This window comes from Poecile atricapillus, chromosome 11 (assembly GCF_030490865.1).
Source record: "Poecile atricapillus isolate bPoeAtr1 chromosome 11, bPoeAtr1.hap1, whole genome shotgun sequence".
In the NCBI taxonomy this organism is placed as follows: domain Eukaryota; kingdom Metazoa; phylum Chordata; class Aves; order Passeriformes; family Paridae; genus Poecile; species Poecile atricapillus.
Window position 1 is genome coordinate 19,755,885 of NC_081259.1, and position 22,676 is coordinate 19,778,560.

At 53.4% G+C, this 22,676-nt stretch overlaps 1 protein-coding gene across 4 annotated transcripts in view; it reads left to right on the forward strand.

Moving 5' to 3' along the window:
• CPEB1 (cytoplasmic polyadenylation element binding protein 1) overlaps positions 1-22,578 on the forward strand; it is a 32,458-nt gene extending 9,880 nt beyond the window's left edge. For 2 of the 4 annotated variants that reach the window (XM_058847285.1, XM_058847282.1), the window contains exons 3-11: positions 14,026-14,240; positions 15,682-15,931; positions 16,194-16,307; positions 16,421-16,510; positions 17,311-17,447; positions 18,355-18,553; positions 20,012-20,106; positions 20,329-20,409; positions 21,099-22,578. In XM_058847285.1, the coding sequence (XP_058703268.1) occupies positions 14,026-14,240; positions 15,682-15,931; positions 16,194-16,307; positions 16,421-16,510; positions 17,311-17,447; positions 18,355-18,553; positions 20,012-20,106; positions 20,329-20,409; positions 21,099-21,209 (1,292 nt within the window). In that variant the 3' untranslated portion in view covers positions 21,210-22,578. The other 2 variants (XM_058847283.1, XM_058847284.1) reach the window with 2 other exon arrangements.
• The last annotated feature ends 98 nt before the right edge of the window (positions 22,579-22,676 follow it).

Genomic DNA, 22,676 nt, shown 5'->3' on the forward strand with positions numbered 1-22,676 from the left:
GCTGAACTTCACTCCAGCAGCCTGAGGAAATCCCTGGTGGCAGGGAGCTCTGCAGGTAGGGGGGGGGTGTGCTTGCAGAGGGCCCCCCTGTGCCCGACTGCCAAAGTCCTGGCGGCCCCGCTCGCCCAACTCTGCTGTGGGGTGTGGTACAGCCAGCACCCAACAACTTCAGCCGGCAGCTCCCCGGCTGGGTGGGAGACTTGGAGGGATCCTTCTCCACTCCCACGCTCAACTAGAAATAGCGGGCTGTGCCTGGCAGTGGGCTGCAGGAGATGCAGTGGAATGGCTTCTGGTTTTAACTCTTCTGGTCCAGCGCAAGCCTATGTGATGGGCAGGGTGTGGGCTTGCAGCCACGCGCTGCTGGCTGGCGTGCCCTTCCCCCTTGAGTCTGCTTTTTCAGCTGAGATTGGCTGGGGGATTCCAGGGATGCTGGGTGCCTCCCCTGGAGTGATGCAGGGGTCCAGTTAACTGTTTGAGACGCCAGCATTCCCTGTAAAATCCCAGGAGAAAGGGGTGCTGCATGCACAAACTTAATGCATCCTCTCAGCAGCTTGGTGTTGGAGCAGAGGGGTGTAAAACAGGGAAGAGTTCACTTGCTAGTTTCTAAGGCATGTAAAAACCAGTTTCACAAACGGTGTGTTCACTCAAGTATCAGTCTGTGGAAAGATCTAGTGCTTTGGCAGAGTTTGTACAAGTACAGCCTGGTTGCTACAGAAACTCATCCCTTTATAGCAGCATGCTGCTGCTTTGTTAAAAGGGGAGTGCATTGCTGCACAGACTTGGGTGACACAGAGGCCCCAGGCATGGAGTTGGTGCTGACAGGAATACAGATAGCTGCTTGGGTGGGAGGAGGAGCTGGGCAGTGGGGTTTGCCTGTGTGGATGTTTGGAGGGGCAAGGGGGTGCTGTCCTGAGCATAGGAAGAGCTATCTGGGACACAGCTCTGAGTTGCTGCATGAGTTGTAAAACAGAAAAAAAAGTACTAGTGGGGTAGCAGAGTTTGAACAGCTCGATCTGCACAGTTCATCTGAGTTTCTGCATTTAATTTCCACAAGGCTTGGCATGTGGGGCCTGGCATAGGCACTTGAGGTCTGCCTGCAGCCCAGCTGTGGTAGCTTTATTAAGCCTTGCTCTGCTCCAGTGAGCAAACCTCCACATGGTCCTGTGGGCTTCCCCTAATGAACCAGGGAATACCACACTCTCCTGCCTGTACTTTCATTGCCAGCTGAGACGTGGAAGGAGAAACAAGTTAGTGTGCAGTGGGCCGGGCAGGTGCCTCAGAGCTCTGCTCCGAGCCCCTTATGGCTGTTGGCAGACTGGAGCCCTGCTGTTCCCTGTGTCACAGGGTCTTTAATGGATGAAGAGCCCACTTGGAGCAGGTGACGTCCCCTGGAGCAACCCTGCTGCTCGCAGCCCTGGCAGCGGGCTCGCCGCACAGCGCGCTGCGGAACGAGGCTGTCACACATGGAGGCAGCCACTCGGTGCAGATGTCCCAGCTCCACCTGCTCCTCTGTAGCCATCTCCAGAGCTCTCTTGGCCAGCTTCCTGCCAGCCTGCCTTGGCAGAGGCGTGGATGTCTCCGCAGTGCTCCGGCAGGCAGGAGAGCAGTGCTGGCATGAGCCCGAGGAGGGCTCTGCGCCTCGGAGGTTGGGTGGTGGGGCTGGCATGGCCATGCTGGTGGTGGGAGTTTATTGCTAAGGGGGTGGAAAGGACTGCTGGCTTCAGGAAGAAAGTAGAGTTGGAGAGGATTTGAAGGTGCTCTGGTGACCTCCCTGCTCATGGAAGGGTGTATCTGGTGTCAGGTGCCCCCACTGACTGCAGTGCTTTGTGCTGGAGCTCCTGCCTGCTGCAGAGGCCTGGGTAAAGCTGTGGAAAGGATCTTGCCTCAGGCACAGCTCTGGGCTCTGATGATCTGTGCCCACTGGGTGGTTGTGGCAAGTGTGGTAACAGCTGGTGGAAGATGGCACCCAGTGCTGTCTGAAGAGGCCTGTTTTCTTCACTTCTGACTCCTGGTATTCCCATTAGTACACAAAGAGGGTGGCTGGGATGTGAGACCTGCCCAGGTGCAGCTGTAATGCTCTGGCAGAGCAGCCTCTGGCCTTCTGTGGCTGTGCAGAGGGTCCAGTGCCCTGTAGCTGAGGGTGTTGTGATCCTGAGACAATGTTCTTCTCACTCCCACGCTCCCTTTGCAAGCGAGCATCTAGGCCAGGAGTGCTTCATGGTCTGGGCTGTTGTTACTCTCCTGCTCTGAGAGCTGTGGGGATGGTATGTGCTGGCTGGGGAGGTGAAAGGCTCCTGATCCTGTGCACGGCCCTGTATTGCTTCAGCCACCCACACCTGCTGTCTCTGTGGGGCCTTAGCCCTTCCTCAGGGCCCTGGAGGAGTGGCAGTGGAGCTCCTTGGGAGCAGTGAGCTTGTAGTTGAGGAGTGTTTTCTGAAAGGTTGTGGAGCACTCTGGGTGGCAGAAGTGTCCTGTGTCTGAGAGCTGTGTGGGTCTAAGGAGCTGGCAGATGCTGGTGCTTCCAGGTGGCCTGTCCATGCTGTGATGGAAGGAGGGAGGCTATGTTGCTGTGTCTGAGTGCTGCTGAGGCCTGGGAGGCTGCAGCTGGCCTGGCCCGTGGGGCTGGGGTGTCCATCGGGATGTCCTGCAGGCAGGTGAGGCTGCGGCAGTGCTGGGCTGTGGCTGGACATGAGGGAGGGCTGGCACAGCCAAGAGAAGCTGTTGTGCCGCTGGCACCCGGGCCTTTGGAAGGTTCCAGCAGTGACTCAGCTGTGTGGACCCACAGAGAGGTGGCTGGAAGGGTGGAAATGCAACAAAATAGCTAACAATCAGGCTAAAAATATTGCTGATGTCCCCTGCAGTGCCGTGCTTGAGTACTGATGAGCTGGGACCTCTTCTCCTCCTCATAGTCCCTGCCAGCAGGGAGCTTCCTCAGCTTGGGAAGGACCTTTGGCTGCAAAGCCTTCCGGTGTCACCTTGTGCTGCCAGGGCGTTGTCACCACACAGCTTGGTGCAGCAGGAGCAAGTGTCTACTGATGGCAGGTCAGAGAACAGTGGGGCTGGTTTTTATGCCCCAATCCTGCCTGCCCAAAGGGCCACTGAGCCCCTTGCATCCAGGCAGGGTTATTTGTGAGGAGTTTTCCTTCTGCACCAGGCCTGTAACGCGCGGAGGGTGTGTGCTGAGCTCTGGGGAGCGTGCCAGAGGCACTGCTGGTGCCTGGAGAGGCTCTCTGGAGGCAGTGGCTGCTGCAGGCTCGAGCTGCTGGCACTTCCTGGCTGTAGGATTGAACTGCTGTCTCACAGCAGGCAAAGTGTCTCAAACCCTCTGCTGCCACTAGATCTGTCAGGCTGGAAATACTTCAGCTAGTCCCAGCAACCTGCTCTGTGACCTGGGGAGGGACTTGTGCAGGAAACTGGCCCTTAACACTTCCAGTCCTGCCATTGTGTATTTCTTGAGGCAGCGTTTCCCTGTCTTCAGCCTCCCAGCAGGCGGACACGTGTGCCGAGATCTCGGAGTTGAGAGGCAAGGAGGGGTTAAGAGGCAGCGAGGTAGAACTGCCCTTGATGGTATCCTTTACCTTCACTGCCCTGTTTCTCAAGGGGTGCAAGTAAACGGGGTCTCGATCCAGTTTTTGCCTGGAGAACAGCAGCACACAGCAGGTCCTTGTGCAGATTTTGGGTCTCCCTGCCTGGCTTTCAGCCTGCGTGCCAGTTGCTTGGTCTGGCTGGTTTGTCCTGCCCTACATTGGAAGCTGTCCCTATGTGGGACAACAGACTTGCCCACGGGGAAATCATCCTAAAACCAGTCTGTTAATACTAAGTCTGCAATGCTAACCTGGGAGTGTTTTTAGCAGGATCAAGTCTTCTGGAGAGGATGTTGGGCTGTCCAGGTGAGCCCAGCGGTGAGCTCTTTCTGATGGAGCACCTTGTTGTATCTGCCTCTGCTTGTTGTGTGACCCTAAAGCTGTCTAAAGATTTGAGCTTTTCCTTGGATTTGCTCTTGAGACTGCAGCTCCAGCCTCATCTGTGCCCTCTGTGGGGTGGCTGCTGCTGTCTCATTCTCCAGCCTGCAAGGTTGCAGCTCCTGTCGTTCTGGTTCTGGGGAAATGGCCCATGGTAGGAAAATGCTGCTGAATCTTCCCAGCCCTTGGCTCTTCTGCTTCCCAGAGCACAGCAACTCATTTTTGCAATATGTTTGCTTATCTGTAGTTGCTCAAAATCTACTAGGCTGGAGCTGCGGGCGGTCTGTTGTGTGTTGCCTGGCAGATAGCGAGGCCTCAGAGCACGAATCTCTCTGAAGTTTTCAAGGCAAAACCCCATCTGAAAGATGAAAGAAAAGACCTGTTGCACAGGAAGAATGGTTGTTGTCATGGACTCCTTGCCTTTCTTCTTGATAACAGCAGGAGGGATTCATAAGCTGCTCCCTGAGGTCAGGCTGTTTTCAGAGTGTCCTCAAATGCTGTGTGTGGTGGAGGGCACCTGAACCCCCCCAGGGGAGAGTTGCTGCTCAGCCTGGGGTGGCTGTTTATAAATACAAATGCAGCATGGCAGTCACTGGCTTTCCTTGAGCTGCTGGTTTGAGTGCTTGGATGCAGAGCTTGGGGCAGAGGATTTGGGTCTGCAGTTCTCCATCTGTTTAATTTGCTGCTTGGCTAACCAGTGCCAAGCTCCATAGATCTCTCCTTTGTGCATGTCCAGGTTCTCTCCCTGCTGTCTTTCCTGCTGTCTTTTGGACAAGTGGCTTCAGGAGACCTAGGTGTGTCTTTGGCTCCTGTTTATTTCTGCTTGGCTGTGTGTAAATCTTTCTCCTTATGCTAGAGGAAGATTCCAGAGGCTCATCCTGATGGAGATCTCAGTGTCTGGACAACAGTAGGTTGGCATCAGAATATCCAAGGATGACTTTCTTGCTCTGTAATGAAAGAGGTATTTTGGGTGTGGGGGGAGAGCACTTCACCTGAGTGAGACTTATTTTTCATCTAAGCCCAAGAATGCCTAGAAAACTCAGGGAAAGTTTGTTGTGCTGCTGTAATGAGCAGGGAAAGGCAACTCCTGACGACCTCGGGGCTGTGCCTGGTTCAAGAAAATATATATCCAGATTTTTCATGGTGGTCCTGAATTACATATTCTTGGTGTCCTTTCTTCCCTTGGAAGGAGGATAGTCTTTCCCAGCAGTCTGGTTCCTTTGAGAGCAGCTTGCAGATGTTCAGGGTGTAGTAATGGAAGCACAGATGTGGTGGTGGTGTTGCTTCCTCTGTGAAGGTTGTGGATGATAACAGTGTAAGGGCACAAAGCTGGGAGCTGGTTTGACTCTCTGGATCTCCTGCTTGGTGCTGGTATTCCAGGAGTACCTGAGACAGCCTTACTAAAAGCTTGTCCCATGCCATCCTAGTGCTTGTAGTGCTTTTCTAAGGATTTACTCGATGTGGGTACTTAATGGGCACTTGTTCCTTGAATGGGTTTCAGTAAGAGCTGCTTAGTGGGCTGGTTCCTCAGTGCTTGGCTCCTGTGCTGGGGAGTGGGAAGCAGGGAAGTACTTAATAGCTGAACACTGCTCATGTGACAGTGGTATTTGATCCTTAACAGAATAAAATATGTATCAAATAAATAAAAGAAGTATCAAACCTGAGCTTGCAATTGGTTTCTAATGGAAGTTGCTCTCAATCCAACTCTTAAAGCTTCCATTTGAGCAAGGTCTCCTAAAACAGATTTATTTTTATCTGTGCTGATGCTGTAAAACAGAAGATGCAAATAGAGGAGGAACAAGAACCCAGCCAGCATCTCTGCCTGTATCCAGCCAGAACTGAAATGTCAGGGCAGCTCCAGTCCTGTGCTGGAGGCAGCTTGTGGCAGTAGGCATGTACCACTCAAAGTGGTCCCCTTGACACTTCTGTCAGGGAGGGATGTTTGATTGTGGCCTCTGGAGCAGCCCTGTGGCACTGTCCAGTGGTGATTTGGAGAACATTTCTCTTGTGTCACTCTGGAATTTGAGCCTTAAAAGGCATGCTCCTGTCCAAGGAGAGCATTGGAGTTGCTGTTCAGTGGGTCTGAACTGCCTCAGGCAGTTCATGGTTTAGTCTTTCCTGTGATTGATACTGGAGGTAGCAGCAGGGAGAGTGGTTTTGTGTGTGCAAGGCCTGGTCTGGAGTAGGATTCATCCCCAAAATTGGACCAGTCAAATGAGAGGTGAGGTTTTTTCTCCAGCCCTTGCACTACTAAGCATCTGAACAGTGGATGTGAGGGCTCCTTGCAGGGCAGAGCTGACCCGAAAATGGTCAATGGAGTGGAGTGCAGCTCCACCCGGAGCATGGGCACACTTTGGAAGAGGCCTTGAATGTGTTCTTGACTCTGTGCCTTTACTGTGAACTCCACAGCACATGCTGACATGAGTGCTTCTGCATGGAGCTGGTAGGTAACAGCTTTTGGACCTGCTCTCCAGTGTGCCTGTAGCAGAGGCTTGTGGGCCCTCTGCAGTGCCCTTGGCAGGCTGGAGTCTTTAGGGTAACTCCAGCTGGAAGGGATCTCTTGAGGTTTTCCAGTTCAGCTCTTGCTCAGAGCAGGGTAGGAAAGCTGCTGGAGGGTGGCAGAAATAATGTAGCCCAAGGGAGCTCCAGAAGCTAATTCAGCCTTGGTGTTCCCACAAAAACATCCTTTTAAGTGGGTGCCTCCCCTGAGCTGGCTCGGATGATGATCCCCTCCTGAAGGATACTGTGAATTCTTGGGCTGTCACTGCACATAGAGGCTGAGTGGTGCTGCTGTAGGGCTGGGGCTCTGGGCAAGGCATCTCCAGCCAGGGTTGCACCTTCTATCCACATCTCCAAGCTTGCTCCCCCAATGCTGGTCCCTTAGACAGTGGCAAAACAGCTGAATCACAGGTGCTGTCTGTGCTGCTGCCAGCGCAGAGGCTGTGCTCGGGCACAGCAGCTGGTGCCACGCATTTGAGATGGCCGTGGGGACGTGCCAGCTCCTTCTTGCACCTCTGCCTGGTTTTCTCCCCAAGAGTGTGGAGGGGTAGGTGGGGCAAACTCCCAAGCTGTCATGCTAAAGGCTGCAGACCTCTGGAGGGTAACTGGGAGCCTGCAGGCAGCAGGGTTTGGGAGTGCCAGTCTAGCAGTGGCTTTATGCCAGCTGAAGGCCTCAGTGACGCTTGTGTGCCATTTCCCAAAGAAAATTGAGTTTGGGTCTAAAGCCTGTCTTTTTTTTCTGTTGTTTTCCTTCACTGTAGCCTGCAGAGGGGTCTGGCTGACACCTTGCCCCCTTCTAGAGAGTCCCCCTTCTAAAGGTGGAATACTGGCCTTGACACCCCCAAACTGTGATGCAGCTGAGGATGAGTCACTCCACCGTTGTTACCGAGTCAGGTAACACACACGGCACAGTTTGCACCCTAGATGTTGTGGCAGATAATTGAGAGGAGTTTGGTACTTAAATATAGAAGTGTTTGTTCTAAAGGCTTGTGAAGCTGAAGCTTGTTGTGCAGAATTTGACCTGAATATGTTGGCTTTTAAATCTCTCTGGGAATGATACATGTTAAAACCTGCTGTATTTCAGTGTTCTGATCTCTTTAAAGACAGCTGTGGTTGTGGCAGCCTGCTTAGTGAATGCAATTACCTGGGCACTTGTAATCCTGAATTGCATTTTAGCTGTCTTTTCTGATTTTTATATTTACCTTGGGCAGCTGTTTTCCCTTCCTAGAAACACACAGGAGTAAATTCTCTGCCTCAGGAAGCTGTGAGCCTTGTTGTCAGCTGGGTCCAGTGCTCTCAGATGTTAATGCAATAATCTTCTGCTTGTTCCCAGTTATGCTGCTGTTTCCATTTTTTCAGGGCAAGTGACTTACCATGTTGGTGCCAGAACCAAGAATAGACCTCAGGTGTCCTGACTCTAATTCTGTGGTTCAGCTGTGGGATCATGCTGCCTTTTTTTATTCCCCTGCCCCCTTCTTAGCAAACCAGAAATAGCTGCCTGAATATCTTCAGTTTTTCTTCGCCCCAAATATGAAGCATCTGTGAGGGCAGAGGTTCCTCTTTTGTAGTTCAGAAAAAAATGGGCTGTGCTGTAGGTCCTACTTTAGATGGTGGTTGCTGCTGGTTTGATTACATCTACAGTCTGGGAGCTGCTTTTCTCTAGAGCTGGTAGTTGGCTTAAGATTATTGGGGTTTCTGTGGTGATACAGCTTGGAGAGGACTGTGTAACTTGGTCTTCACATGGCCCCTCTAATAACAATACTGACTTTTTTTCAGTGGAGTAATGGGAATATAATGAAATTTGGAGGATCTGAGCTGGGCAGATCCTCTGGATGTATCCAATGTGTTGCTCAGGTGAGCTCCAGAACTATAAGGACTTAGTTCCCTCTAGCTCTGGTCCTTGTCCCATGGCTGCTCTACTTAAGAGGAAGAAATTTTTGTGCCACTGCTCTTTGTGCAGCTTTTCCTGGGGTTTTTTGTGCCCCTGTAAGAGTTTGGTAAACAGGGAGAATCCTTTGTCTGCTTTCCCTGTGCCAAGCAAATCCTGTCCCTGTTCTGTGTGCTCCAGCCCCACATCTGCCACTGCAGCTGCTGCTGGCCCTGTTCCAGTCAATGTTCCTGTGCTGTGGATGTGTGGGCTCCCTTTGGGCAGCTCCAGGTCCCACAGCTGCAGGTAAGAAGTGCTGAAATTTAGGATTAGACTGGAATGTTGGTCAGCCCTTCCCTGCCATGAGCTTTGAGCTGCTTGGTGGTTGTGTGTGAGGAGGGTAAGCTCACCCTGGCAGCTTGTCTGGCTGTGTGTCACTGCTGAACTGCTGCTGTAGGAGGTGGTTGAGGTGCCCATTTGCTTTTCAGACATGCAAATGGTTCTCTTGCCATGGAGTTTCTCAGTGTCTGTAGGAGGTACTGCTTTTTGGCTGACTAAAACATTCAGCTTGCTCCCACCCCACCAGGGCAGAGCTTGGCTGGGTGGTAAAAACTGCAGACGAGCTGTTTTTCTGGAATTGCAGCAGGCTATTGTTTAGGACATTAGTTTTTTTTTTTAACTTTACAAGCTTATTTGATGCATGACAAAAGAAAGTGCACTGTATTCAGTCTCCAGGGCCTCAGTCACACTGCTTCTCCCTCTGCTGCCCTGCCCCAAATGTGTATATGGTGCTGCAGCCTCTGGGCTTGGCAGATGTCACCAAAACCTGGCTCTTCTGCTTTATTTCTCCTGGTAAGGAGCATTCCTGTGGGGAGATCCAGGCAGAAAGGTGGACTTGCAGCCTGTGGTGGATGCAGGGGGGTGGGTCTTAACAGCTTGCCATCCTTCTTGTGCTGAGCAGTGTCCCTCTGCCTAACCTTGCTGGGAGTGCCTGCCTGCAGAGGTGACCCTCTGAAGGCCTAGCTCAGACAAGTCCTGGACTCTTCAAAGTAGTCTTCTTCCAGCCCTGCAGTGAGTTTCTAAAGGCTGGAACACATCTCCAGAGCATAACTTCCAGAAGAGCACATGCTCCCCTGGCCCTGGGGCCGCAGCCAGTGCGGTGTCAAGCTGCCCGTGCGCGGTCTGCGGGTGCCAGACGTGGCTGGCAGCTCAAGGACTGGCCCTGGCAAACTGCTCCTGCAACAGGACTTCTTGGCCCACTCTCCATCTGTCTCCAGACTCTGAGGGATGTGGCAAATGCTGTTCTCAGCCATGGGGGAGCTCCCACTGATGCTCTGAGCATGGAGAAAGAACTTGAGTGGCAGGACCTGGGCAGCTGCTGGGTAAGAGGGATTTTTGCTCTGGGCAAAAGTTACTAGTGATATCCAGTTTATGGATAATTTGACTAAAGTGATGCACCAGGGAGTGAAAAGCATCAGCACTGATAGCATGGGGTGTTGGCTGGGTGGTCTCCCAGAGAGCTGAGATGAAGCATTTTGTTCAAAGGGCACTGTAGAGGTGGCTGAGGTTCTGGTCAGCTCTGTCTGTCAGGTCTAAACTCAGTGGATGCTCCATGTGAGGTGTCTGGATGTGGCACTTGTGCTCTGCTCCAGCTGACAAGGTGGTGATTGGTCAAAGGTTGAACTCTATTTTGGAGGTCTTTTCCTTCACCTAAATGATCCTGTTGCTCTTAAGCTGTTATCCAAGGCAATAAACTGTCATTTGTCATCAGCATTGTGTTTCTTTTCCCAGAGCCTTTCTTTCCCTGAGCTGCTAGCACCAGCAATCCTTGGGGCTCATCTTTACATTCATCTTTTTCAGAATGGGCATGGGCAAAGCTACCAGGAAGGTCTAAATATCAAATGGCTGTAAATTACAGTGTGCAGTGAAGAGCTGTGTGCTCCAAGGTCCTGGGCAGGTGCTGGAGATCTTAAATTGCATGTCTTGACTAGTGGATGGAATAGTAAAAGTTGTCCTTAGTGCTTGGATTTTGCATCTTGCTGTTGGGACACCTTCGAAGAGTATGCTCTGAATTGCAGCTTGTGCTGGTGGAGCAATCTGCTTGAGATGGGGTAAACTCACGTTCAGTGGCTGGTAATGGGATTTGAAGGATAATTTGGGGTCTACAGGTAGAGTTGACTTCAAGAGTTGAAGCTACCACTGTGGGCTCAGTGTAGCTGCTTGTTTCTGTCAGGCGTCTGGCTCAGGTGTGATGGATCTGAGAGTCTTGAGAGCGCTCCCCTGAGCTTCTTTAGGGGACTTGGGGTGATGCAGGAGTGATGGTATACAAACAGCAGTCACTAGGGAAAGCTCAGCTGGGGAAGAGGAGTAGTTTGAAAAATGCTCCTTCTCCAGGGAGTGGCCTGTGTGGCCAGGACCTGGCAGTGCCATGTGGTGTCAGGGCTGTTCTACAGCGCTCAAACCTGCCAGTGCTGGGCTGGCATGCCCAGAGATGGAGCAGAGCGTGCTGGCTCTGCATCAGGCGTTAGAGCTGCAGCGGTGAGTCAAAAAGTCAGTGCCCGGATTCTATTAAAAGCTCCTTTTCTGCTGTCCCCTGCAGAGGAGCATTGCCATGTGCTTCCCTTGCTGCATTGAGCAGAGGCAGGAAAAGTTCCAGAAACTCTTGCTGTGTGAGTGATGAATGGGAGCCACATTGACCCCTGAGTTAAAATTTCCCCTCTAGGTGTGAAAAACATTTCTTTGCACTCATGTTCTTTTCTTACCCTGAGCAGTTCCATGGTATTTACTTTTTCACTTTGGGACTTGCAGGGATGCTCTTGACTCCAGGAATTGCTGATGCATCTTGCATGTGTGTTGGGAGTGATTTTTTCCCCTTACATGAGCTGTGTACTTGGAAGGGGAGACAAGGTCAGCTCCACAGGAAGAAGTGTGGCCCCAATGCTTTGAAGGCTTTTTTTTTAGGTGGGCAGGTTGTGTTGGGCTCTTGTGCTCCATTCCTCAGGAGGGGTTTGGTGGGCTGAAGCAGGGAGTTAGAGCAGGATGCCTTTGGGATGGTGCTGAGGAATAAGATCTGAGTGTCTCATGCAGGTGCTTCCTAGGCTACCTGCACAGACTGGTGTCAGGGCACACAGCCTGGTCACTGAGCAAGGATAAAAGTGGAAATGCTGAGTTTGGCTCATGGCTTTTTGTCCCAATGTCCCTGTGAGTGGCTGTGGGTACCAGGTGAATCCGAGTCAGGTCCACTGGGGTGATGTGGGGTCTCCCACGAGCTCAGTTTGTCCTGCAGAGTGTGTGACCAAGTGCTGCTGGTGCAGAGCTGTAAAAGCTGCTGGACTGGATAGAATCTATCCATGTTAACAGCAGGATGTCAGCACTTCCAGGACATGAGGTTAGGATTGGGGCAGTTGAAGCTGGCAGGATTTTGTGTGGTGATAAATGCCCAGACAGTAGAACCTTTCAAAGGGCAGTAATCCTGCCACTTCAGTGTACTTATACTGGTCTTACTGGTTTTGTAGCTGCTGTGAGAGCTGAGAAATCCTGGGAGAAATATGTATGTGGTGGCAGAGATGAGGGTAACATAAATAGGGCAGGGTAGCTGGACCCTGTAATGCCACTGGGAGCTCCCGATGATCCTCAAACCCTTGCTGTGGCATCCTAAATGGAGTTCTGGTTCCACATCTCTGCCAACCAGGAGATACAGGGCAGGGCAGCATTATCTGGTAGCAGTCTGCCTGGCATGAGCTGCTGCAGGTCTCTGGAATGCTGTGCAGTTAGGGTCAGCGTAGGGCTGCCGGCGTTCCAAACCCACGGTCCTCACTGGCTGGGGAAGGAGGAGGGTGTCAGCGCGGGAGCGTTTGTTGGCAGCAAGGCTTGGGCTGTGGGATCAGCTGCTTTGCTTTGCCTCTTGTGCTGTTTAGTGACTAATCAGATTTTGGAGCCTGTTGGACAGATTCAGCTGTCTCCCCAGAACAATACGCCGGCTGTATTTTTAAACACATCACGTGGCTTCAGAGAAGTCGGCAGAGCAGCGAGCGCGGCTTGCCGGGGCTGGGAGATGCTGTGCCCTGCTCGGAGCTGTGACTAGGAGGGAGCATCTCCTCCCTGGCTGTGTCACATTGCCTCGGTCCCAGGGCTGCTGCTGCCTAGGCTCTGCCCAGGTAAGGACTGCTGGGCTGGCCAGTATTTTCCTGTGGCTGCAGGGCTGGGTTTGAGCACAGGTGCTGCCTGTCCAGGAGAGCAAAGGGCAGAAGGTCCCCTTCTCAGTGTGGCAGAGGTGAGTTCCCAGGTCCATGATGCAGCCAAAACAGGGGAATTTCACAAGGTTAAGGCTCTGCAAATGTGGGAAGATATTGTGACTGTTGCTGATGGCTCTGCTTTGAGTTGAGGGAGATGATGCTTCAAGTAAAGGACCCACCTATACCTGTGTGACTTCACAGATTGGGGTGGTGAGGTTTTTCCCCAGGTGTGGGACTGAATATGCCAGCTTCCCTGCAGGCGTGCTATTGGATAATGCAGCTTGAGATAGGTACATCTCAGCATCTTGCCTCTGTGGTGCTCAGCAGCTCTCCCTGGCGCTGACACCACGGTGTCCTAGTGTCTGACCGTGGTGCACTCGAGCACGATGGTGTTGGTGCTCTCCTGGTTTGGCTGCTGGTTTGGATTATTAATCCTCATCTGCGTAGGAGCTGCTGAAAATCTGGGTTAAAACCTTATGGTTCAGCTTGCTGAGATCAGGTGGGGCTTGGAGGATCTCGAGTGGATCCCAAATTTGCTTTGCTGAAGACAGAAAGCTTCAGGGCAAGCTGCCTTGTTTTGCAGCCTGTGAATAATTAAAACCATTTCTGAATGCTTTGCTCTTTTCACTTGGTTTGGGTACGCATTCAGCTTGCTGAGACTTGCTCTTTTTGAATAGGCTGGCTGGTGTTGTGCCCCTGTGGGATCCCTGCCCTACATTCCCTCTCCTTGTGGGTGGCAGCTGCCCCCACATCACTGACCAGGAAGTGACTTTATGACCTTTGGATGGCCTGGACCTCTGCTCAGAAGCAGCTCTCTTTTTAGGGAGGCGTTTTCCTGGATTCTCCTCAGTGGGAGGAAAACCTGCAGTTTGAAGGAAGCAGTCTGACACATCTGCAGGCTCTGGGGCAGAGGCCTGATCAGGCAGACTTGCTGTGAATACACACCAGGGGCAGCAAAGCTTCTCTGTCAGCAGCCCAGGCTGCCCACAGCCGGCTCCTGGCAGGGGTGACGTGAGCAGTGTCTTACCTGTGGGCCTGAAAATTCCTGCTGGTGGGCCAGGTGTGCCTGCCACTGGTGTGTGTCCCCACCCCTAGGGAGCTTCCCCCCAAGGCCCAGCTTGCTCCAGGACAAGTGTCAGGGAATGGCATGGACTGGGCAGAGGGTCCTGTTCCAGAACACTGAGGTCTGTAACCTGGGATGTGGGATCTCTGAACTTGTCCCAGATGAAGTGTGTTCTCCTGGCCAGTCTGTCTCATAACCCACCTTTGTCAGCAACACCAGGCTGCTCTGGGTTCTGTGCAGCACCATGGCCCAACCGATGGCAAACACCAGAGGTGCCACCTCCCAGACATGATATTTGTGGGCTGGTGGGAGCCCGGTGGCCTCCTGGGCCACAGGAGCCAGGTGGAAGGAGCGGTGTTGTGCTGCAGCCCTGACAGACTCTGTCCCTCTCTGTTGCAGTTCTCAGCATGCTGAGTAACCCTCTTGGGAACGTCCTGGGCAAGCCCCCGCTGGGTTTTCTGCCTTTAGACCCCATTGGTTCAGACCTGCCAGAAAAGTTTCCCACACCGTCGCTGAGGAACTCCCGCTCCCTCCTGGACTCCCGCTCCAGCAGCCCCTCGGACTCGGACACCAGTGGGTTCAGCTCTGGTTCTGACCACCTCTCAGACTTGATTGTAAGTTTGGGTCCTGGGGTCTTGCTGTGTTTTTGGGGAGCACAGACTAGCTGAGTGGAGCTGCCAGCCAGAGCCCTGCCTGCTCAGGAAGGGGAGGTAATGCTGGGAGGAGCTCTTGTGCACACACTGGCACAGCTCAGGGTTTGGGAGAAAGGCTGCTCATGCAGTCCTTGAGCACAAGCCAGCAGTAGCCTCTTATTTTTTTTCTTCTAAGCTAATATTTTGACTTTTTGGGTCTGTGCTTGCAGCCCTACTGAGTTACAGTAGCTCCCAGAGGGATTTTTGGTGCTTGAGCTGATGTGTGGCAGGGTGGTATCTGTGCCCTGATCCCAGCAGGGAGGTGGCTGATCCAGCCTGGACTTCTCAGGAGCTCCTGTCCTTGCCTTTCATTGCTCTTCCTATTTGCTGACTGCACTTCTCCATCTCAGGGTGGTTTCTTATAGAGCAAACTGGGTCTAGCCTGCTTCTGTTCCCTAAAGCACAGGTAAACTTGAAAGGGAGCAAGTGAGTGTCTGCCTGGCTGCCCCAGTGTGCTCTGATGGGTCTGTGGTGGGTGCAAGTGGCAGCTCTGGGTGCCAGCAGGACAGCCTGGCTCCAGCCAGCTCTGGAATGCTGCTGCATGACCTGGCCTTGGCACACAGGAGAATAAAGGCAGGAGCTGCTCCAGGCTCTGCTGTGGTGTAGCTGTGGCCCTGACCCCTCTGTTTGGGTGGGTGTGAAGGACAGAGCTGGCTGGATGTGAGGTTGATTCTGCTGTGATCCACCCTGGAGAATCAGGATGTGTGAGTGGCTGCAGCACCCAGGCAGGGATGGTGGCAGGTGGTGCAGGGCACAGGGCTCTGTGCTGTCCTTGTTTGTGAAGGGCTCCCAGCACGGCCCTGCCGTGGCAGCACAGGGACAGATCGGCAGCGCAGCTGGCACTGAGCTGTGCAGCATCCTGCCTCCCTGCTGTTCCACTGATCTGAGCTTTCCTTCTTCCTGCCCTGGAAGGGGCTGTGGTCAATGGTGCCCATTCCCTGGTCAGGCAGTCCTGGAGCTGGGCCAAGAGAATGAGTGCCTGCAGAGCCCATGGGCACTTCCAACAAGCCCTGCCCACTGCAGGCACAGCACAGAATCTGAGGCTCCTCCTGGGGTTCCCAGTTCTTCTTGATGCTGTACAGCCAGGGGTAAATGTTGGCTTGGTGGTTTGAAGAGCCTCCTGCTTAATGATCCCTGCTGCTAATCATGGGCATGGGTTCAGTGGAGAATGGCCCAGGGCTTTTCTAGGTGCTGGGATGTGTTGGGGTTGCTGCTTTCTTGCCTCTGCCAGGTCTCAAGAGATCCCTGAGAGCTCCCTTTCCTGCCATGGGCAAGGCCAGGGCCCCAGTGTATCACACTCTCACCCCTGGCACAGTGTGCTTTTACTCAGAGCTGGATTTCCAACGTGGCTTTTCTCTTGCAGTCAAGCCTTCGCATATCCCCTCCTCTGCCCTTCCTGCCTCTCAGTGGGGTGTCAAGAGACCCCTTGAAGATGGGAGTGGGATCCCAGCTGGATCAAGATCAAGCTGCCCTGGCTGCAGTGACTTCCTCCCCGGCCAGTGCATCCAAAAGATGGCCTGGAGCATCTGCGTGGCCTTCCTGGGATCTTCTGGACTCTCCAGAAGACCCCTTCAGTATTGAAAGAGAAGCCCGGCTGCATCGGCAGGCAGCAGGTGAGTTGGGAGGGGGGTCCAGCAGATGGTCCCACACTTGGGAGGAGAGCAGGTGGCCTCTGTGCAGACACTGGCTGAGCGTAGAGCTTGCTCCAAGCCCAAGGCTGGCTCTGGCTCTACCTGCTGAGAGAGCAGGTGGGTCTGGGTAGCTGCCTGTGGCTGTGCAGCTCTGCTCAGCGTCTAGTTGAGGAATATGGGGAGGCCTGTGGGAGAGTGGGAAAGAAATGATCTTGTACTGAGTATTACTGGTGTCTTCTCCAAGCTGTGAATGAAGCAACCTGCACCTGGAGCGGGCAGCTGCCTCCCCGAAACTACAAGAACCCTGTCTACTCCTGCAAAGTGTTCCTGGGAGGAGTCCCGTGGGACATTACGGAAGGTGAGCACACCTGGGAAGTGAGACCTCATGTCAGGGCTTTGGGTGTTGACCTTGGGAGGGTGCAGGATGGAGCTTTTTGGAGGGGACACTGACCTTTCTCCTTCTGTCTGTAGCTGGGCTGATCAACACTTTCCGTGTTTTTGGCTCCCTGAGTGTGGAGTGGCCCGGTAAGGATGGCAAACACCCACGCTGTCCTCCCAAAGGTAATATGCCTAAAGGTAATAGCGAACACGGTAGGGTTACTTTTTTCCCATGCTATATTACAGCACGGATGCTGGGATGGTACAGCTGCATGCTGGTGACTGGATGGTACAGAGCACCTGGGGTAATGTCCTGCCCTCACTTGGGTCTGCACCTGGGCTGCAGAGCACTGATACCCCAAACCCAGTGTCCTCATCCATCTGTAGCAGGGTTGGGCAGAACTGTGGGCTGGGGGAACCCTCTCTGGGTGTTTCTGGAGCCCCATGTGGGGCTATGGCTCTGGAAGAGCTGCTGATCCCACTGCCAGTGTGTGCAGCTGGGCTGTGGCATATTGTTACAGGGTAGGAAGTGGCTGGTTTGGAGGCCCTGTAGTGCCTGATAGCCTCATTCGGTCACTGGAGCAATGTGAGGTAGAGCACTGGCATCCATGGAAGGGACTTTAAAACCCTGGACTGTATTTGAGCCAGGCTATCCTAAATACAAAGCAGGGTCTGTTTTTCTGCAGACCTCGTTGTGGCCAGGCTGGTGGTGCCCACCTGGCATGTCCAGGTGTGGTTTATGGATAACAAACAGTGGCCCACGTGGCCCTGGATCTGGGCATCCTGCCCCTCATGCTGTGCTCATCCCAGGTTTGGGCTCATCCCAGTTTGGCTTAAATGTAAGAGTCTGCTGGGAGCAGCAAGAGCTACCACACAGATACTTCAGGTGGCACCCAGGAGTGATTTTTGAGGATGCCTGCAAATTGGGATGATCTGCTCCTCCTCCAGCACAGCTCTAATAGCTGCTTCTTTCCCTTCCAAAGGATACGTCTACCTGGTGTTTGAGTCAGAGAAGTCAGTGCGTGCGCTGCTCCAGGCCTGCTCCCAGGACCTGCTGAGCCCCGATGGGCTCAGTGAGTACTACTTCAAGATGTCCAGCCGCAGGATGCGCTGCAAAGAGGTGAGCAGAGCTGTGAGAGCAGCCTGATGTGGCAGCAGGGGATGCAGAGGGAGATGCCTGGAGGAGGGGAAAGCGGGGCTGGAACGGCAGCTGGCTCCTGGCTTTGACTGCTCTCTGCCTGTGGTAGGGATGTGTCAGCTCAGTGTTTGTGTCCCTCATAACAGCTTATGTCAAACCAACCTGGAGCTCCTGGGTTGGTGGCAGACCGTGCCTCCAGGCTTCAGTTACCTTGGACAGAGCATGGAAACAGGGATTCCACTGTTCTGTGCTGCTTCCATCACACCTTAGCTTGCAGAGGTACTGGGATCCCTCAGGTGCTTTGTCAGGCCTCCTCTGCTTGCAGAACAAATGATTCATGCTCAGCAGTCAGATATTTTGTATCCCAGGCTGCTCCCCCGCATGGCCTTGGTTGGCTGACCTGTGCTTTGGGGGTGCTGGGGCTTTGCTTGGGCTTACGGGAAAGGGGGGACCTCAGATCACAGACAAGTGCCTGAGTTCAGGGGGTTAAAGATGGAGATGCAGCTCTTAATCTAGACAGGCACAAATTGTGCTCTAGACTCCAGAGCCTTCAGTCAGCTGCAGAGCAGATGGGAGCTCCTCATGGAGCTGGCAGTGGATGATTATTACAGTGGTCCCCTCCAACATCAGGCTCCTGTGCTGGGAGGTACCTGACTGGGCCATAAACACAGGCTGGAGGGATGTGGATTGTCCTCTGGCTGCCACCCATAAGGAACTGCTGACTTGGGTTCCAGTTCAGCTGGAAGCAGAGTTGGTTTTGTCCCCTTGTGGGTTTTCTTGGAGGCGTCTGGAGCTTTAGATGGATGTGGACCCTGAGCAGCAATAGATAACAAATGATGTTTGCAGCTCGGGGTTGAAGTCTGAGGTTCAGGGGTGCTCCTGGTTGCAGGTGCAGGTGATCCCATGGGTGCTGGCCGACAGCAACTTCGTGCGCAGCCCCTCGCAGCGGCTGGACCCCAGCAAGACGGTGTTTGTGGGGGCCCTGCACGGGATGCTGAATGCAGAGGCCCTGGCAGCTGTCATGTACGACCTGTTTGGAGGGGTGGTCTATGCTGGCATCGACACCGACAAGCACAAGTATCCCATAGGTAAGTGATGATTCCACTGGGATTGGTGGTCACCCCTGACATGCTGAGAGGAGGCTGCAGTGTGCCCTTGGCTTGTCCTTCTGTTGGAAGTCTGCCCAGGTGCCAGGCTTAGAGAGCAGATGCTGTCCAACCTCTTCTACAGTCTGTGCCTCTCGTCTCCTGGCCTTGGGGAGGCAAGACCAGCCTTAGGCTGGGCTGGTAGAGCTGATGTGCCTGGGAATTGGAAAGTCCTGGATCATTTCAGAGCAGATATGCCTTTAGGCATTGCTGAAGGTTTCTCTGTCCTTGTTCAGTGCTGTTAGTGGTTGTTGGATGCTGCTCTAGCTGCTTTTCCATTCCCAGGACAGAGACAGCTGTGGGTCTTAACCCATTCTTGGGCTCTTGTCACCAGAGCTGAAACATGGTCTGTCATGACCTGTGAACCTTCCTGGAGGCTGGATGGGCCAGGAGACAGCACTGAGGTGGCTGCTGTGTTGGAAAAAACCCACAGCCTGTGCCTGAGGACCAGCTTTCCAGGCTCAGGCTGCAGCAAGGCATAAATTTTCAGAGAGCATGGACCTCCTGGTGTTGCCAGGCAGTAACTGTGTCAAAGCTTGGTAGTGCAGAGTTGTCAGTGCTTGGTCGGTGTCCTTGGATAGCAGTCAGGCTTTTCTGGGCAAGGCTCAGGTTTAGGATGTGCATGTGGTGCTGCAAAGTCCCTGAAGTGCCTTTACGGGGACAGTCTGAAGGAGGGTGGGAATGGAAGGGAGTATGAGACTTCAGGCAGATTCTCAGTGTGACTGTGGATGAGGTGTTTCAGAACCTTCCTGTGAGATCCCAGTGTGTGACCCCAACCTCCTGTGGTTCATGCAGAGCCCGGGTTGCTCCAAGTAGGCAAGATCCATCTCCCAGCAGCTCAGTGGCACTTCCACCCCTGGAGCTGTCTGCAAGTTGCAGCAGTCAGAGCTCAGTTTTGGTAACTAAGCTGTGCCCTGGTTGGTTGTGCTGACTGAGGGCATCTCCTGTAACCCCAGGCTGGATCCAGGCCCTCCTGCTTGTGATGCTTTGGGAGGGGAATGGATGGGTTTTGGGTGGCACTTTGTCCTGTGGCTGAGCTGTAGGGATCTGCCAGTGTCAGTCCTGGAGCTTAACAGACCTTGGCTGGAAGGTGCTGGGATGCTGCTGACTAGCAATGAGGCTGCAAAACACAAGGCTCTGGAATGAGGGGGAGGCTGGGAATAAAAGCTGCAGAGCTGTCTCAGCACTGGCATGTATCAGGTGTAGTGTGACGCTCTCCTGCTGCTCCTGGGAATGTGGGGCCTGGAGGAGGCAGGAGGATCCCCTAGGCCCTGGATACCATCTCCCTGTCAAAGCTGTTTCCCTGTCTGAGTGGCATGGGGGAAGGGGTGGTGCTGACAGTGGGTTCCCTCTTGGTCTCTGCTGTTCCTCTCTTAACAGTCGTGGTCTGGCTTATTCCAGGGTCAGGCCGTGTCACCTTCAACAACCAGCGCAGTTACCTGAAGGCTGTGACTGCTGCATTTGTGGAGATCAAAACCACCAAGTTTACCAAGAAGGTGAGTGGGGCTGGTGGGACAGCCCAGGGAGGGGTCTGTGTGATGGGTGGTGCTGCTGGGAGCAGCAGTGTGCATGGAGCCTGCCCCATATTCCTGCTCAAGCAGCAGGAAGTGGGACTGTTGCTCTGCCAGCCCCAGGGGTGCTGCTGGGGTTTGGAGGTACTGAGGGAGAGGGCAGTCACCCTGGTGCTGCTCCATGCCCACTGCCTCATTCTGCTGCAGGTTCAGATCGACCCATACCTGGAGGACTCCATGTGCCAGGTGTGCAATGCCCAGCCTGGCCCATTCTTCTGCAGAGACCAGGTAAGGCCACTTCTCCTGCAGCCTGTGCTCAAGGGTTTCCTCCAGGAAGGGCTGTCCCTGTGGCTGGTTTTGGGGATATATACACTGGCTCTTGCCCAGTGGGGAAGATGGGGCTCAGCTGGGAGGGTGGCTTTGCTTTGGAGGAGGTGCAGCCCTCCTGGGGAGGGCAACTCTGGTACTTGCCAGGAGGCCCAGGCAGGCAGTGTCCACCCAGCTTTGAGGCCAGGGTGCTGCAGTTTGCTGGTGCTGTGCCAGCACTGGGACCTAGAGTGGGAATGACTGGTGCTCTGGGGGCCATGCCTGGGGTCAGGGTGCATCCCTCTGGGGCTGGCTGAGGCACAGGGAGCTCTGGCTGGTATCACCTCACTGCAGGCAAAGGAGCCTGGCTGGGCTCTGGCAGCTTCCTGCAGAGCTGGGATTGGATGAGCAGGAGGCAGGAATTCCATGGAGTGATGGGAGAGCCCAGCTGCTGCCCCAGTGCCCAAGCCCTGATTTTCAAACCTGTTCAAAAGATGGAAGCTGGGCACAGCAGGCTCTCCACAGCATGGCTGGCATTCCCTCTCTCCAGCCCATGGATCCACTGTGCCAGTGGGTGCTGTGAAACAGGGCAGGGATGAAGGGGAGGAGCGGCTCTGCCGGTTCTTTGCTGCTGGAGACACCCCAGTGCTGCCCCTGTGCTCTGCCCACAGATCTGCTTCAAGTACTTCTGCCGCTCGTGCTGGCACTGGCAGCACTCCATGGAGGTCCTGCGCCACCACCGCCCGCTGATGCGCAACCAGAAGAACCGGGACTCCAGCTAAGGGGCCGCCGGGGCGCGGGGCTGCCGCGGGCGCGGGCAGAGTCCTGGGAGAAGCTGCCACAAGGAGAGCGCAGCAGCGCCTGCCGGAGCCAGGCCCGGCTGGGAACGTTCTTCCTGAGGACTGACGGGGAAAAAACAAAAATCTTACATTCATGTTTGCACTTGCTGGTCTTTTTGTTTCTGCACTAATGCACAGTGAGTTTTGTTGGGGTTTGTTTGAGGGTGTTTTGAGGGGGGGAGTGCCCCTCAAGCCATTCTGCAGTTCCCAGACTTTGGTTCCTGGTTTGCTGATGAGAAGCAAAAATTGAAAACGAATAAACCCAACCAACCAAGGGCCATGTGTCGCGGAGGCGTCGCCACAGGCGCCTCCGCCCTGGTTTTTTTATTTTTTAAAGGCGCTTTTTTACATTCCTTGCAATACTGGTGGAGAGAGCGCAGGTCTCATTGGTCATTGTTTTGCCGTTGCCATACAGTGCCTTTCCATTCATTTACCCCCACCTGGATGGTGTGACCTGGGTGTTCAGCTGGCGTTTTTTACTGTAACAACAAGGAGACTTTGCTCTTCATTTAAACCAAATCATATTTCATATTTTACGCTCGAGGGTTTTTACGAGTTCCTTTTTACACTCTTAAAAACAGTTTTTAAGTCGTTTGAAATGAGAGATTCTTTTCTTTTCCTGGCAGCTTTTAACATTATTGCAATTTGTGTCTGGGGGCTGCTGGCAGGACGTTGTAAATCCAGGGGTTTGCAACTGGACAGGCCGGGCTTTGTTTTTGTTTTTGGATTTGAAACTGGATGGGATGAGGATCTTTGAGCTGCTGTATATAGTTTTAAATAGTTTGTTGCACTTTTTTAAGTTGCACTTATGGGGGGTTGATAGAGGTTTTTAATCACACAAAGTCACAGGACTTACCTTTTCTTTTGTAACAAGCTAAAAAAGGGCTGCGTTTGGTGGACGATGAAGGTTCCTGGGAGCCCTTTCTCTTAGAGGGGACAAGTAATTTTCCTTTCCTTCCCGAGATGTTTGGAGTATCAGTGCAGTCGACTGAAATGCTGCTGCTGGGATTTGAGACCTTAATTATGCTGATCATTATTATTTTGTTACTTTCCCCTCTATTGGAAGCTGTGTGCCAAAGAACCAGTGTCATAATTTCTCCCTCTTTACTATGTTTTTGGTTTTTTTTTTTCTTTACTGCTGAGCTGATGTTGCATTGTTGCATATCCCAGCTGCTCTTTGTGGGGTTTTGTGAAGCTGTGTGTGAAGTCTCTACCTCATTGTAGTATATGCAGGCAAGACTGCACTCTCCTACAGACGTGTGGAGTAAGCTGTGGTGTAGTTTTTGGCACATAATAAACACGTTGCAGCAAAAAAAAAAACCCAACTCTCTTGTGCCTTGTGTGCTTCGTGGGAGATGTCTACAGCTCGGAGGGGCTGTGGTGTCGCTTCCTGAAGGTGTGGGGGGGAGG